General features: G+C 46.3%; 1 protein-coding gene across 7 annotated transcripts in view; it reads left to right on the forward strand.

Moving 5' to 3' along the window:
- ttll5 (tubulin tyrosine ligase-like family, member 5) overlaps positions 1–15,847 on the forward strand; it is a 55,843-nt gene that overhangs the window by 36,973 nt on the left and 3,023 nt on the right. For 5 of the 7 annotated variants that reach the window (XM_056426111.1, XM_056426112.1, XM_056426113.1 and 2 more), the window contains 3 exons: positions 904–1,075; positions 7,804–8,023; positions 13,331–13,413. In XM_056426111.1, the coding sequence (XP_056282086.1) occupies positions 904–1,075; positions 7,804–8,023; positions 13,331–13,413 (475 nt within the window). The remainder of the gene's footprint in view (positions 1–903; positions 1,076–7,803; positions 8,024–13,330; positions 13,414–15,847) is intronic. The other 2 variants (XM_056426116.1, XM_056426114.1) reach the window with 1 other exon arrangement.

Genomic DNA, 15,847 nt, shown 5'->3' on the forward strand with positions numbered 1-15,847 from the left:
TCGATCGGGTCAAAGGTCAAGGTCATGAAAAGGTCAAAATCTTCCTTTTACCTCTGTACATTTTTATCCAATTGGCATGCAACTAATACCAACATGTTCATAATTCAATGGCCACTCTTGTGATATGCAAAGGTATGCGCTCTACCGAGTGCCCAGTCTAGTTTGGTACTGCAACACCTCTGCTTTGATTGGATGGGAAAATAACTGACAAGATGGTAGCACACATTGTGGTGTTATGGCTTACTATTACGCCCTTTAGACTCGCACCATCTTGCAACTTTTCAGGTAATTGTGAACTATTAAGATGGGTCAGTGGTACGTCTCTCGGCTTCTGGACCTTCTGTAACTCCTGATCACTTCTGATTGTTAAATAATTCAGGGGACCATCTTCCCAAATAAATAAGAAAAAACATATGCTGCTTACCCTCACCCATCACTGCCTGTCATTTGTAATTAAATACATGTAATGTATTCAGGTTCATATTTCTTCACCACACACTTTGGAGCTTTTACTGCCGCAGGGTTTTCTCACACATCACTTTTTCCATTTTGTGTCACTGCATTTGAGGGAATGTTAGCCAGCTAACGTTAGCTAGCTAACACCGGCAAAACACATTTGTCTTGGGCTGATGATGTCGTAATTGTTGTGCAAATATTCAAATTTAACTCATGCTTTTGGATTTGAATACTTTAATACCCTTTTCTTTTCCACCTCGAGGTGAAACCTTCATACTGCAGATGTTTAATGTCTATTATAGTTCAAATGAGTAACATTGAGTTGACATGTGTACTTATTGACTGCAAAGCAACACATTGCGCAACACAGTCGCTGTATGTCTTTTTGTTCATTCTGATTCTCTCAACTTTTCACTGACCTCTTTTTTTGTGCTCTCCACGCCACAGGCCCCTGAAGCATGAGGAGGGTCTTTGGGATGGTCAGATGCAGAGTGCCTATAGCTTGGTGACAGGGGTGAACCCCCAGCAGAGCTACCAGCTTCAGTTTGCTATACAGAAACTACAACAGCAAAGACTTCAGTCTCGGCAGTTTCTGGACCAAAGCCATTGCAGTCACCAGGTATAAAAAGAGCTTTTGGTTTGTTTCCCCCCAGTATTTCATTTCAACAGCATTATCTTACTGGGATCAGTTGTCAAATCCATGTGTTCACTCAGAATACTCCTTTTTTTTGTTTTGTTGACTTAGGGTTGAGCAAAGGAGTTGAGAAATTAATTGTTGGGCTTCTTTAGTTTTTGTTTGATGATTTACGGGAAACAGAACGTGTTTGAGAACCATCAAGCTGTAGTTCAGGAAAACTCTCATATTTGTGTCTGTGCAGAATATTCCCCTTTAAGCACGGCGCCCTCCATAGTAGTGCAAAATACACCCACATCAAGGGGAAAGCTTTCATGTTCGCCCTTTCAAAGCTCTTCTGAGATTCTCTTTCCAAACCACTGAACAAAATGTTGTTGAGTGGGAATATCCCCCTCAACAGAAGCTCATTCCTGGAGAACCAAACATGACTCCTCACTCCAAGATGACATTGTTTGGCCGATTGACTCTGCGAGTTTATATAGGAAGGTGAGTAATCAAGGAATGCTGCCCAGGAGGGCACCAGAGTGGCCCCGGTGCAAAGTCCAAATGAGTACATATCAGATTTGAGCTCCATTTGCATTCCAATTGCAACACAAATATAATTTTGAGATCTGATTTTCTTAGCAGTAGTAACATTTAGCCATTTGTGACAGATGTGATTTTGCTGTTTTCGGAGGGTGATTAGAAAGGTCAAGAGGTCATGGTCATTTTTGCTCCGCAGAATTTTAACGTTGCGAGAGAAAAAAACAGCCCCTCTTGTTTTTCTGTTCAATTTCCTTCACAGGGGATCTTAAACAGAAGAGTTTCTTCATTTTCAAAATGATTTTGGAGACATGAGAGTGTCATGGGACAGCTTCTAGGGGGGAATGATTTGATGCACAAGCTTTGTTCCAATCGGTCCAGAGTAATGCTGTTGCTCTCACTTCATTGTTTTTTTCATCATTTTAGTTCAGCCTTAATTAATGCAGTTACGGTGCTATTTCTCTTTCTGGATATCATTGTCAAACCATCAAATCAGACATCCCTCCATCAAACCCCTGCCATCCCCCCGTTCCACCCACATGGGTTTCTCAGCCAGCCTGACCTTGCAACGTGTGTCTTTGTCCCGGGAATCAGGACTCCCCTTTTTTGGTTTCCACGAGTTGATCATTTCGGATTAATTGAAGACAGAAAAGAAAGTGCGAGTGCCCATGTGTGAGTGTGTACTTCTGTGAGAAGAGAAAGAGACAGGGGGCTGTTCCGGCTCTCCAGTCCACGTTCCAGTTGCTGGGTGCAGACTGCGCGGCTCCTCCACAAGCTTGGCTCCGAGCCACCTGGCAGCCAAAGAAAGGTGGCCTTCCTGCTCTTGCTCAAACGGAATTGCAACCGAAGGCCTCGCAACCTGGAAACTCAGCTTCTCATTTATCAACACACAAATTACATCGGATATTCCGTGTCACACCGCCGGCCCTTTGAACGGCCGCACGGTGAAGCTGGAAAGTCATTAGCTTGTTAGATAGCCGTATAAAGCTCCTGAGAAAATAGCATTGACATGAGATGTGGAAGGAATGTATGCAAAGCATTCACCAGCACTGCAAGGACAGAGGGAAATGTCGCTCTATTATTATTATGTCAAAAAGAAAATGGCATTTTCCCCCTTGCCAAGACTTTGAAGAGATCTTGTACAAACAAATACAAAATGTGAAGAATTTAGCTTTTTAGTGCAGCCAACTGCAAAAAAGGTCTTGTTTTGATACTGGATAGCATTTAATTTATATCTGCACTAATTCATGTTGAGCAATTTGATATTTCACCTAAATGACCAAAGAATAGTTTTTTCCCGCTTTAATAACCATTTCAATGTGATTGCTCTACCTGCTCCCTTTTTGGGATTGGGTCCCCTATAAGGAGATCCTGATTCAAAACAACCATATCTATGAATTGTGAAATCATTTGTATGTATGATTTTATCCATCCATCCATTTTCAAACGCTTATTCCGGGGTCGGGTCTCGGGGGCAGCAGACCCAGCCGGATGACCCAGACTTCCCTCTCACACGCAACATTTTCCAGCTCATTCTGGGGGATCCCGAGGCGTTCCCAGGCCAGCCGGGAGATGTAATCCCTCCAACGTGTCCTGGGTCTTCCGCGGGGTCTCCTCCCATTGGACGTGCCTGTAAAACCTGTAAAGTGAGGCGTCCAGGAGGCGTCCGAATCAGATGCCCGAACCACCTCAGCTGACTCCTTTCAACACGAAGGAGTAGCGGCTCGACTCCAAGCTCCCTCCTGATGTCCGAGCTCCTTACCCTATCTCTAAGGCTCCTACAGAGGAAACTCATCTCCTTACCCTATCTCTAAGGCTCCTACAGAGGAAACTTATCTCCTTACCCTATCTCTAAGGCTCCTACAGAGGAAACTCATCTCCTTACCCTATCGCTAAGGCTCCTACAGAGGAAACTCATCTCCTTACCCTATCTCTACGGCTCCTACAGAGGAACCTCATCTCCTTACCCTATCTCTACGGCTCCTACAGAGGAAACTCATCTCCTTACCCTATCTCTACGGCTCCTACAGAGGAACCTCATCTCCTTACCCTATCTCTACGGCTCCTACAGAGGAACCTCATCTCCTTACCCTATCTCTATGGCTCCTACAGAGGAACCTCATCTCCTTACTCTATCTCTAAGGCTCCTACAGAGGAAACTCATCTCCTTACCCTATCGCTAAGGCTCCTACAGAGGAACCTCATCTCCTTACCCTATCTCTACGGCTCCTACAGAGGAAACTCATCTCCTTACCCTATCTCTACGGCTCCTACAGAGGAAACTCATCTCCTTACCCTATCTCTAAGGCCCCTACAGAGGAAACTCATCTCCTTACCCTATCTCTACGGCTCCTACAGAGGAACCTCATCTCCTTACCCTATCGCTAAGGCTCCTACAGAGGAACCTCATCTCCTTACCCTATCTCTATGTTTCCTACAGAGGAAACTCATCTCCTTACCCTATCTCTCTATCTCTATGTCTCCTACAGAGGAAACTCATCTCCTTACCCTATCTCTAAGGCTCCTACAGAGGAACCTCATCTTCTTACCCTATCTCTACGGCTCATACAGAGGAAACTCATCTCCTTACCCTATCTCTACGGCTCATACAGAGGAAACTCATCTCCTTACCCTATCGTAAGGCTCCTACAGAGGAAACTCATCTCCTTACCCTATCTCTACGGCTCCTACAGAGGAACCTCATCTCCTTACCCTATCTCTACGGCTCCTACAGAGGAAACTCATCTCCTTACCCTATCTCTAAGGCTCCTACAGAGGAAACTCATCTCCTTACCCTATCTCTACGGCTGAGCCCTACAGAGGAAACTCATCTCCTTACCCTATCTCTACGGCTCCTACAGAGGAACCTCATCTCCTTACCCTATCTCTACGGCTCCTACAGAGGAAACTCATCTCCTTACCCTATCTCTACGGCTGAGCCCTACAGAGGAAACCCATCTCCTTACCCTATCTCTACGGCTCCTACAGAGGAAACTCATCTCCTTACCCTATCTCTAAGGCTCCTACAGAGGAAACTCATCTCCTTACCCTATCTCTAAGGCTCCTACAGAGGAAACTCATCTCCTTACCCTATCTCTAAGGCTCCTACAGAGGAAACTCATCTCCTTACCCTATCTCTAAGGCTCCTACAGAGGAAACTCATCTCCTTACCCTATCGCTAAGGCTCCTACATAGGAACCTCATCTCCTTACCCTATCTCTACGGCTCCTACAGAGGAACCTCATCTCCTTACCCTATCTCTACGGCTCCTACAGAGGAAACTCATCTCCTTACCCTATCTCTACGGCTGAGCCCTACAGAGGAAACTCATCTCCTTACCCTATCTCTAAGGCTCCTACAGAGGAAACTCATCTCCTTACCCTATCTCTAAGGCTCCTACAGAGGAAACTCATCTCCTTACCCTATCACTAAGGCTCCTACAGAGGAACCTCATCTCCTTACCCTATCTCTACGGCTCCTACAGAGGAACCTCATCTCCTTACCCTATCTCTAAGGCTCCTACAGAGGAAACTCATCTCCTTACCCTATCTCTAAGGCTCCTACAGAGGAAACTCATCTCCTTACCCTATCTCTAAGGCTCCTACAGAGGAAACTCATCTCCTTACCCTATCTCTAAGGCTCCTACAGAGGAACCTCATCTCCTTACCCTATCTCTAAGGCTCCTACAGAGGAAACTCATCTCCTTACCCTATCTCTACGGCTCCTACAGAGGAACCTCATCTCCTTACCCTATCTCTACGGCTCCTACAGAGGAAACTCATCTCCTTACCCTATCTCTACGGCTCCTACAGAGGAAACTCACCTCCTTACCCTATCGCTAAGGCTCCTACAGAGGAACCTCATCTCCTTACCCTATCTCTACGGCTCCTACAGAGGAACCTCATCTCCTTACCCTATCTCTATGGCTCCTACAGAGGAACCTTATCTCCTTACCCTATCTCTACGGCTCCTACAGAGGAAACTCACCTCCTTACCCTATCGCTAAGGCTCCTACAGAGGAAACTCATCTCCTTACCCTATCTCTATGGCTCCTACAGAGGAACCTCATCTCCTTACCCTATCTCTAAGGCTGAGCCCTACAGAGGAACCTCATCTCCTTACCCTATCTTTAAGGCGGAGCCCGGACAGCCTACAGAGGAAACTCATTCCGGCCGCTTGTATTCGGGACCTCGTTCTTTTGGTCACTACCCAAAGTTCCTGACCAGCGGTGAGGGTTGGAACGTAAACCGACCAGTAAATTGAGAGCTTTGCCTTTCGGCTCAGCTCCTCTTCGCCAGACGGTCCGGTACAGCCGCACCGATCCGCCTGTCGATCTCCCGCTCCATCTTCCCCTCACTCGTGAACAAGACCCCAAGATACTTGAACTCCTTCGCCTGGGGCACTCTGTCCCCACCTGGAGGGAGCAATCCACCGGTTTCCGGCAGAGCACCATGGCCTCAGATTCGGAGGTGCTGACTCTCATCCCCGCCGCTTCACACTCGGCTGCAAAACGCCCCAGTGAGTGCCGGAGGTCACGGTCTGAGGATGCTAACAGGACCACATCATCTGCAAACAGCAGAGAGGCGATCCCGAGACCCCCAAACCTGACCTGCTCCACCCCCGGGCTGCGCCTAGATATCCTGTCCATGAAAATCACACACAGGAAGCGGTGATGAAGGGCAGCCCTGGCACCAGGCACGTGCACAGATAGAGCCCTAGTGGTGCTCAAGCACCAGCCCTTTTGCCCTGGATGAGTAAAGTGCCCTTTTTGCTGGAGACACTTTTTTTTCATTCATCCGTATTTAAGAATAAAAGTTACTATCTCTGTCATCAAGTCCCCCCAAATGTGTTTTAATATCCGACGGGGCATTTATTTGAGTTATTGTTAGAATTTCGCCCGACCTGCTCCGCGGCGCTCACGAGCCCCCCTCTCCTCTCCCTCCCCCCGCCGCGCTCCTCCTTCCTCCACTTCCTCCTCCGCCCAGTGCTCCTCGCACCACAAAACTGGTGCACCTCCTTCTCCTCTGACCCGCAGCATCAGACACACAGGTCATGACGCTGTTTGTCCCCTGACGTTGTTTTGTGATAAATCAACCACAACATTAGCGCTGCTGAAAACATGACGTCACGACTGGTCCGACGTTTCCTAAAAAAATAAATAAACAAAAACTCACGAAATCCGTGATTTCAAAGCCTCGTCCAGCTGTTTACTGACGTTAGTTATGTTTAGAGAATAGAGAGAGGGAGAGAGAGGAGAGAGAGAAGAGAGAGAAGAGAGAAAAGAGAGAGAGGGAGAGAGAGGAGAGAAGAGAAGAGAGAGAAGAGAGGAAAGAGAGTTCTTATTCCGTTCTATTTAACAGGGGCTAGTCGAGGATTTGCGTGGCCAGACTGAAAACAAAATCATAAGGCCTCTCTTGTTCAGAGGGCCGGGCCAAATGTGGAGGCGGGCCGTATCCGGCCCGCGGGCCTTAGTTTGAGGACCACTGCTCTTGGCTGTTGATGTCTATCAATATCGCTAATTTTGAAAATGACGTCAGAGGGCAATACGGATCCGTATCAGACCAGGAGGGCAATACGTGGCTGGCATGACGACCCATTAGCCAATCAGAACGCTTGTACTGTTGTTGCTATATAATAATTCATCTTTATTCATAAAGAAAATGTAAGCTAGCTGTCTGATGCTGCCCAGAGGAGACGCAGGTTGAGGACAGCATCATCAGTGTATTGCTGCTAATGCTTCAACTCTGTCAGAATTTTTTTTTGGCATTGGGTGCCCTTTTTTTTGGTTTGAGCACCTGCCCCCCAAAATGTCTGTGCACGTGCCTGCCTGGCGGAGACCAACACCCACCGGGAACGTGTCTGACTTACTGCCGAGGAGCCGTAAGCTGTATTTTAGGACATATCTCACATCCACAGAGGTACAAGAAACAATCGTGATGTTTTGGGATCACTTCAGGAAATCATCTAGCTCCAGCAACTTTGGTTCAAAGGCATTTGCTGGCCTGCAATCTGTATCAACAAACTCTCAAGCAGGACGTCAGCCAATGCTTTGTCCCATTGTGGTAACTAATGATTGATCAATGAGGAGTCATTGTTAGTAGCGGCTCTTACGGCAGTGACAGCCTTATACTGCCTGGCCTAAAGGGTTGAACTCCATCCAGTGCCTCATTGATGCTAACCTTAAATAAAAGTTGTTTTTCTTGTTTCTTAGGCTCAATTTCCAGACCAGACAAGTTCTCCACTCGCCCAGCCTCCCAAAAACTCATCCGGCTGCCCTCTGCCCAGCTTCCATATCCGGTCCAATCACAGCCACAGTCAAACCTGTGTCAGTCCTCCTGCTCTCGCCCCAAAGCCACCCAGCAGTGCCAGAGAGGGGCAGACCAGGAAAACAGCGACAAAGCGCCTCGTCAAGTAAGACCGGCCGACCGACTGAACGCCTTGAGTCCTGACGTACTTCTTTCCGACTCCTGGTGACACTTGAATCCGTGGCGGAGAGTTTTTAAAAGCCACTCTGTGATTTATAGCACGTTCGGTGATTGCAGTGGGAACGGCATTGATTGGCCGCTGCTTGCGGATCGAGACAAAGCGCATCAGGAGTTCAAGGGGATAGGGCTCGTGCTAATGAGAGTTATATGTGTGGAGTGCTCCCAGTCTTTTGGCCACCGGGTGTATCTGCCTGTTGAGTAAACAGCCTCATCATCACAGGCCTGATTTCTGCCTGAACCGTAAACAGAGCGTGGTTTAGTGGAAGGCCCCCGGGCTTCGAGCGCCGTCTAATTCCTGTTTGGTTTGGAGATAAGCTGAAGAGCACAGAAGGGAAAATAAAAGGAAAGGAGGGAAATAGGGCTGAACGGCCAGCTTTTTTCCTCTTTTACTTTATGACTTTATTTCGGCCAACATCTGGCCAAATTGCACCACAACAACAAACCTTTGTGATCAGGGCTGACGGTTTGTTTTCGCAGTTGCAGAAGGGCTCTTTACACCATGAGGAAGACACAAAGACACAAAGACACAAAGACACGACCGGATTGAAACATAAAACGGTCCATTTCTCAGTTTGACGTAATTCATCTATTGTAACAGTTACCTGACAATCTAAGCCAGTGGTCCCGAAACTAAGGCCTCCACATTTGGCCCGGCCCCCTGAACAATACCAGAGACGCATTATGATTTTTTTTTTCAGTCTGGCCACGCAAATCCTAGACTTTTTTTCTGTGAAGAACACAGAGAGGGCTATTTGGTTATTATTTATTTCCTGACTTTTTTTTCTGTGAAGATCCCGGAAAGGGTTATTAATATTTGGCTATGTGTGGCTTTCTGGAAAACAATAAATGTTTCCATTTAGGCACCCCTCCTGCGAGCGTCACACTTTTTCTGTTTCAAACTGACCCCGGCCCCCATCAGAGAAGGGAATAGTTATGTGGCCCTCACAGGAAAAAGTCTGGGGACCCCTGATCTAAGCAGTAGAGTTTGAGAATAAAACCATCGCACTGCCGACGTGCTCGCGAAGAGTTAAGAGGACAGGGGTGCAGCGCGGGGGTCGCAGAATACGTTCGGGAAGCCGGGTCGGTGGTGTGTTTGCTCCTGTGTGTGTGTCTTCCTGGCAGTAGCCGTGTTTACCCTCTGCGTGTGGAATTCCAGAGCCCCCTCACACTCTCCTCTGTCCTGCATTTTTGCGGTCGACCAGTGTGACAGGGGAGAGAGAGAGTGTGGGAAAAACGGAAGCTTCAGGCCCAAAAAATGCACCGATGGAAACAATGGAGAAAAAAAAAGAACAAAGAGAGGGGAAAAGAAAGAATGACAGCGAAAAGGAGAAAGGGGATGATTGTTTGCAGAAAATGGGGGGATAATAAATTGCTTCCCGCAGTGCTCATTTGAGGGGCAACTCAATATCTCTAATAATAATAATAATGCATTTCATTTTTATCGCACTCTTCCTTCAAAGAATCTCAGAGTGCCACACATATAGTAAAAACAAATAAAACCGATTAAACATAGTTAAAGCAACCCATAAAAAAAAATAAAAAAAAAATGTAATAGCTGACAATAAATTAACTCAAGGTAAAAAATGCCTTCCTGAATAAAAAGGTTTTTAGGCCAGTCTTAAAAGAGTTCAGTGTCTGAGTTGCCCTCAGGTGGTCAGGGAGACCGTTCCACAAGCGTGGATCTCTGTTATTGAGGTACATCTGGAAATGGACCTACGCTCCTCCAACTTCTAATAGCATCACTCTGCCGGGTGTTCTCAAGCAGCTGAAGGTTATCCAGCCCTCCAAACACCTTCCTGGAGCCAGCTGTTGAATTGTAAAACTGTTGCTCGATACACATTTACCAGCACCGGCCTCGCACGGTTCTCCCACCGACAGCTTTTCGTTAAATCTATTTATCGGAATCACATTTGTTTTTTTTTGCTCTTGTTTATTAAAGTAAGTGGAGTGAAGTCAATGCAGCCAAATGATTTCCTGTGTATGGAGGCAAAATCGGACAAAAGTGCTCTCCAATCAGCTTCTGCTGAATCTGCTGACTTGCGTCCGGCGGTTGGAGCGAGTGATTTGTCGGCATTCGGTTTTAATTGGAGATTAAAAGATGCTGAATAGACCTTGGCAAAGAGCGTCCGTGTCTTTCTCCACTCATACGCGTTGCACTTGCTCCAAGCGAATGTGCTTCGTGTTGGTATCTACAGGGCTCTCTGGTCTATCAGCATCCCACAGCTGCCAACTCGAGGGGCTGCAAGGACTCAAAGTGGTATGACTTCAGTGAAGACTTTGAAAGGAGCAATTTGTAACACAAATAAATGAGCCTGTTTGGTATTTTGTTTGCACGGTTTGGCTCGACGCAGCTGTAACTGCGGAAACCCGGGCTGTCGTGTGGCATTACTAATAGGGTGACAATTACAGCTCCACCATTAATGTCAGCCTTGCTGCTGCTTTCACTCCCTATTCATCAGCCACAACAGTAGTTATTTTCACAGGATACTGTATACACACAGAAGCTGCCAAAAGTGTGTTTATGGTTAAACTTTATCCCCTTTGGTCAACCTGAATAACATTAAGACGTGCGAGTCACCTGCGCGCATATAAACCATCACGTCGGCCGTGTTTACGTAAGGGCTTCACGCCCTCGGAGTATTTTGCTTGAGGTTTTTATTTTGTCGGTGCGCACTGCATGTTCAGATGTACACGACCGTTCAAAAGTTTGGGGTCATCCAGACAATTTCGTGTCTTCCATGAAAACTCACTTTTATTTATCAAATGAATTGAAAATTGAATAGAACATATAGTCAAGACATTGACAAGGTTAGAAATAATGATTAATATTTGAAGTATTAATTTTGTTCTTCAAACTTCAAGCTCAAAGGAAGGCCAGTTGTATAGCTTATATCACCAGCATAACTGTTTTCAGCTGTGCTAACATAATTGCACAAGGGTTTTCTAATCAGATATTAGTCTTCTAAGGCGATTAGCAAACACAATGTACCATTAGAACACTGGAGTGATAGTTGATGGAAATGGGCCTCGATACACCTATGGAGATATTTCATTAGAAACCAGACGTTTCCACCTAGAATAGTCATTTACCACATTAACTATGTATAGTGTGTATTTCTGATTAATGTTATCTTTATTGAAAAAACAGTGCTTTTCTTTGAAAAATAAAGACATTCCTAAGTGACCCCAAACTTTTGAACGGTCGTGTAGTTCTCACCTCCAGTGTCTCTGGCCGCTTGAAGTGACGGAGCGAGAGACTGTTGACAAAGAGAGCGATGTGAAAAACCCAGAGGTCAAGTTTGGTCCCCCCTTTCAATATGAAGGGGGTCGCTTCCTGTCGAGGTATGCCACGCTCAAAGTGGGCCGGTTCTATTTGCGGTTGTGTAATGGTATGAAAGAACAACTGTGCAGTCCCTTACAAGGAGGCAGTGTGTCCCCTCATTACCTTCTTAATGCTCCTTTGGCAAGCTGCTGTTTTGGGGCGAGAGGTTAATGCCAGCTGAGCTTTATTTATTGTTCCCCCTAAAAAATGCTTCACAGATTTAATGCATACGGTTACAGGTGTGTCTGCTCCACGCTTCACCGGTTCACATAATGGCGTATTCTCTGAAAACACTGTATTTGCTGTCCGATTATTCGAAGGGAAAAACCGCCTAAATGATTCTTTATCTACGATCTCCAGACTCCTGAATCTTGGAGATGAATATACACGACTGTACTCACTCTTCGCCCTGTGAGAAAGAATACGTGTGCACATATACTGTATATATACACGTATACTGTGTCTCCGGCCGCCGTCCCCAGGTGCACGCAGTCAGCACTCGCCAGAACAATCTCGTGAAAATCACATCACCCGGGACAAGGAGCAGGAATCTGGCCCCTTCTTGTCACAATAGCTCATGAGAGGCACTCAGCAAACACTTCACCCCGACTAGCCTCCAGAGGCTGCACACACACACACACACACACACACACACACACACACACACACACACACACACACACACACACACACACAGACTATTTGAAACGCACTCCTATCGGAATATGACAGACACCTAAACTCACCAACAGTTCCCAGCTGTTATTTATTGATTTGGATTGAGCTCTAAGCGGGACAGTGCGTCGGGCTTTGAGCTGGCCTGTGGAGATGAGCGCTGCTTTTCGGATACAGTTTGTCATGGCGTGTACAACCGCGTGGGATAATTCTATTTTTGGTCATCGCTGACACTTATCAGGACCAAGCACCGGACCTGGGGTGACCGGGCCTTCTCGGCAGCTGCACCCCCCCCCCCTGGAACGCTCTCCCCATCCACATCCGTCAGGCTCCCACCCTACCATTATGTAACCCTCCTGTTACCTTCACATTTACTAACATATTTTACCCTCGGGGTCAATTTGACCCCAGCAATTAAAACCTCCAGAAAATTTATATAATTAATTTTGTTTCCCAACTTCCCAAGTTTAAGTGTGAGGTACTTTGTGTTTGTTTGTTGACTACCTAAATAGCCCTTTAAATATATAAAAAAGTTGATATTTACCTTCGCATTGAAAATGCGGAAGGTTATGTTTTGATCGCGTGTATTTATTTATTTATTTATTTATTTGTATGCGTGTTACTCGCATAACTAAAAAAGTATTGAACCGAATCGCATGAATTTTGGTGGGATGATTGGTTATTATCCGGAGACCATTTGATTCGATTTTGGGATCGATTGGGTCAAAGGTCAAGGTCATGAAAAGGTCAAAATCTTCTTTTTACCATAGCGCGGTCAATTTCTATCCAATTGGCATGCAACTAATGCCAACATTTTCATAATTCAATGCCCAATCTTGTGATATGCGGAGGTATGCGCTCTACCGAGTGCCCGTTCTAGTTCTTATATGTTTGACACAGTGAAAAACAGCCTGGGGTCAAATTGACCCCAAAGAACACCGACATTAAACATTGAATGGGGTCAAATTGACCCTGAAGGTAACAGGAGGGTTAAGCAAGGCCTCAAAACACACCTCTTCCAACTCTCTTTCACCTGCTGACCCCTGACCCCGATACGACTCAAACAGCTTCCCCAGTTTGTTTACCTTTCTTCACGTTCCTGTTCCTGTTTGTTCGTCTTGTCTGCTTTCTTTTTGTTTTGTTCTGTTTGTCTCTTGTTCCCTGTAAAGCGTCTTTGGGCATATAGAAAAGCGCTATAGAAGTCTGAATTATTATTATTGGTCTCTTTATTCACAGGCAGACGTCCGCGGAGAGCTCGGCCGGTGGAAGCCTGCCCGGCGGCCGGCGCGTGGTCTACGAAGCCGTCCGTGGTCAAACAGGTGGGTCCGATGCTGCAGTTCTACACGCGCTCTCGTACCGAGCTGTAACTCGGGGGGGGGGGGGGGAGTTATGCCCTCTCGATGCCAGCGTCCGTGACTCCAGCCCAGGCATAGTGGACATTCCCCATGGAGGACTGATAAACACCACTGGATATTTTTAGAAAGCTCCGCGCTGCATCGCGGCGTGCAGCACATGTATTCTGAACACTGTAAAAGATAACTATATCGTCACCGTGATAAATAACGTACGACATGTAATCACACGTTTGATGGAATAGTACAAGTGAGGTTTTATTGGGGCGAGTATATCATATAGCTATATTTAAAGTGTATGACAGAAGCAGCCAGATCTGAATGGGCACAAACAATCTCTCGTCCTGTAATTTGCCATTTGATCGTCTTTTCTGTGTCGGTAGAGGAGAGGTCAGATTAATGCTGAAAGATAGAAAAACCACAGCAGGGACGACATCTTTCCTGTGTAATGAGATCCAGTAATGGGAACGGTTTGAGTATTCCCATCTGTTGGTCATTCCTATGCAGTCGTAATCACTGTCTATCCGCCAAAAGGGCCGTCCGGTTGTACCCCAGAAATCACACGAGGAGAATGAAAAATGCAGCTCGGCCTTTGCTAAGTGTATTATGAGTAATGCACTGCAATTGTGGTTGCATGCACTCACGTGTGCTCTGTCATCCTGCCCTCTTTCCACAGCTCTTTCCATCCTGAGCGAAGTGTTGAGCTTATTGCAGTAACAGTGATATTAAGCAGTTTGCGCCGATGCACACATCTGTTCGCCTGATTAAGAGCTTCTTTTTTCTTTTCTTTCCGTAGACCTACTATACATTAGCATTAGCAACAGCATTCATCACATCACGTGTATGTCACAGTCAAGCCGACCCAGAAATCAGCTTGTCGGAAAAACACAGTAGCTGTGCACACACACACACACACATAAATATCCAGTCTGTGACCACAACACTTCTTTTCATTCTTCCTCTCCCCCCCCCCCCCCAAACTATGAAGGCTGGCTTAAGTTAACAAACATCTTATAAACTCATCAATTACTGTAACCGGATCCGTTGGGAGAAGCTTCTGAATTTCATGAATGCTTTTTTTCCGTCGATCGGGGCTCAAAGGGAAGATGGGAAGACGCTTTCACTCTTAGCACCAAAAAAACAAAACAACCTCTGAACTAAAAAAAGAAAGAAGCCCAAAACCAGCAGAAGAACAGAGCCTCGGTGTGTGTGTGTGTGTGTGTGTGTGTGTGTGTGGGTGTGTGTTATGAGAGGGGAGCAGCCTTTGTGGAGCTTTCGAGTGCGTCAGGTCTCTCTGCCGGCCCAGTGTACCTCTGTAGCGAGACGACTGAGCCGCCCTGATCGACTCTGACAGGGAGTTAGAGCGGGTCCAAACGGAGAGCATTCTCTCTGATCAGCTGTCAGCCGTCATTAATCACAGCCGCCCTTTATCTCTCTCTTGTGCACTCTCTTCCGCTCTTCCTCTCTTTGCTCATACAACTCTCCCTTTATCCCCCGGACACTTTTCCTGCTCGCTCACCCCATTCCCCCCCCCCACCTTTTTCCTCACCCGCTTATTCCGTGTTTGTTTCTGACACGAGATGAAGGGAGGGTTCTGACGAGGACCCATCACGCCGAGATTACAGCGACCGCGTGTGTTTTACAACGCTTCCCTTGAAGCGCTCAGGGCTCCGCAGCTGGGGACTGCAGGGGAGATTTATTGCGTTCAGTTTCAGAAGGAAATGAATGCTGCGCTTGTGCCATTTTAATGGGAGTCTGATCATGTCAGGACGAATAGCTTAGGCCTCTCTCTATCAAAATAAGACCGTGTGGTGCCCTGTTGAGAACGGAAGGTCGCTATTAGCCCTCATTTCATATGTATTATGTAAGTTACTGGATGTTTGATTCAAAGCGGTACTGTGGAATATGAACGGAAGGTAACTGATGATACTTGTAGTGGCACTCCGTATACTTCTGGGTCTTCTGGACCACAATTTTGAGTTCAGTCTTAGAAACTATTAATTTACTCGCGAGTGAGACAAGTAGTTCTTCCATAAAAAATGTTTGCTAGAAAACGTAGAGTTACATGTTCACGCGGTCAAAAAACGATGTCGCTTCCAACATCTCTGAGCTCAAATCTGGACTGACGGTCCAACACGCAGGTGTTATACTGACGTAACGTCATCTGATTGGAAGCTTATATTCTGACAAGTTATTCAGCTTTTAAATGCAATACTAAACTAGAACGGGCACTCGGTAGAGCGCATACCTTCGCATATCACAAGATTGGGCATTGAATTATGAACATTTTGGCATTAGTCGCATGGCAATTGGATAAAAATTGACCGCGCTATGGTAAAAAGAAGATGTTGACCTTTTCATAACCTTTACCTTGACCTTTGACCCAATCAATCCCAAAATC

The sequence above is a fragment of the Pseudoliparis swirei genome, chromosome 11 (genome assembly GCF_029220125.1).
Source record: "Pseudoliparis swirei isolate HS2019 ecotype Mariana Trench chromosome 11, NWPU_hadal_v1, whole genome shotgun sequence".
Lineage (NCBI taxonomy): Eukaryota > Metazoa > Chordata > Actinopteri > Perciformes > Liparidae > Pseudoliparis > Pseudoliparis swirei.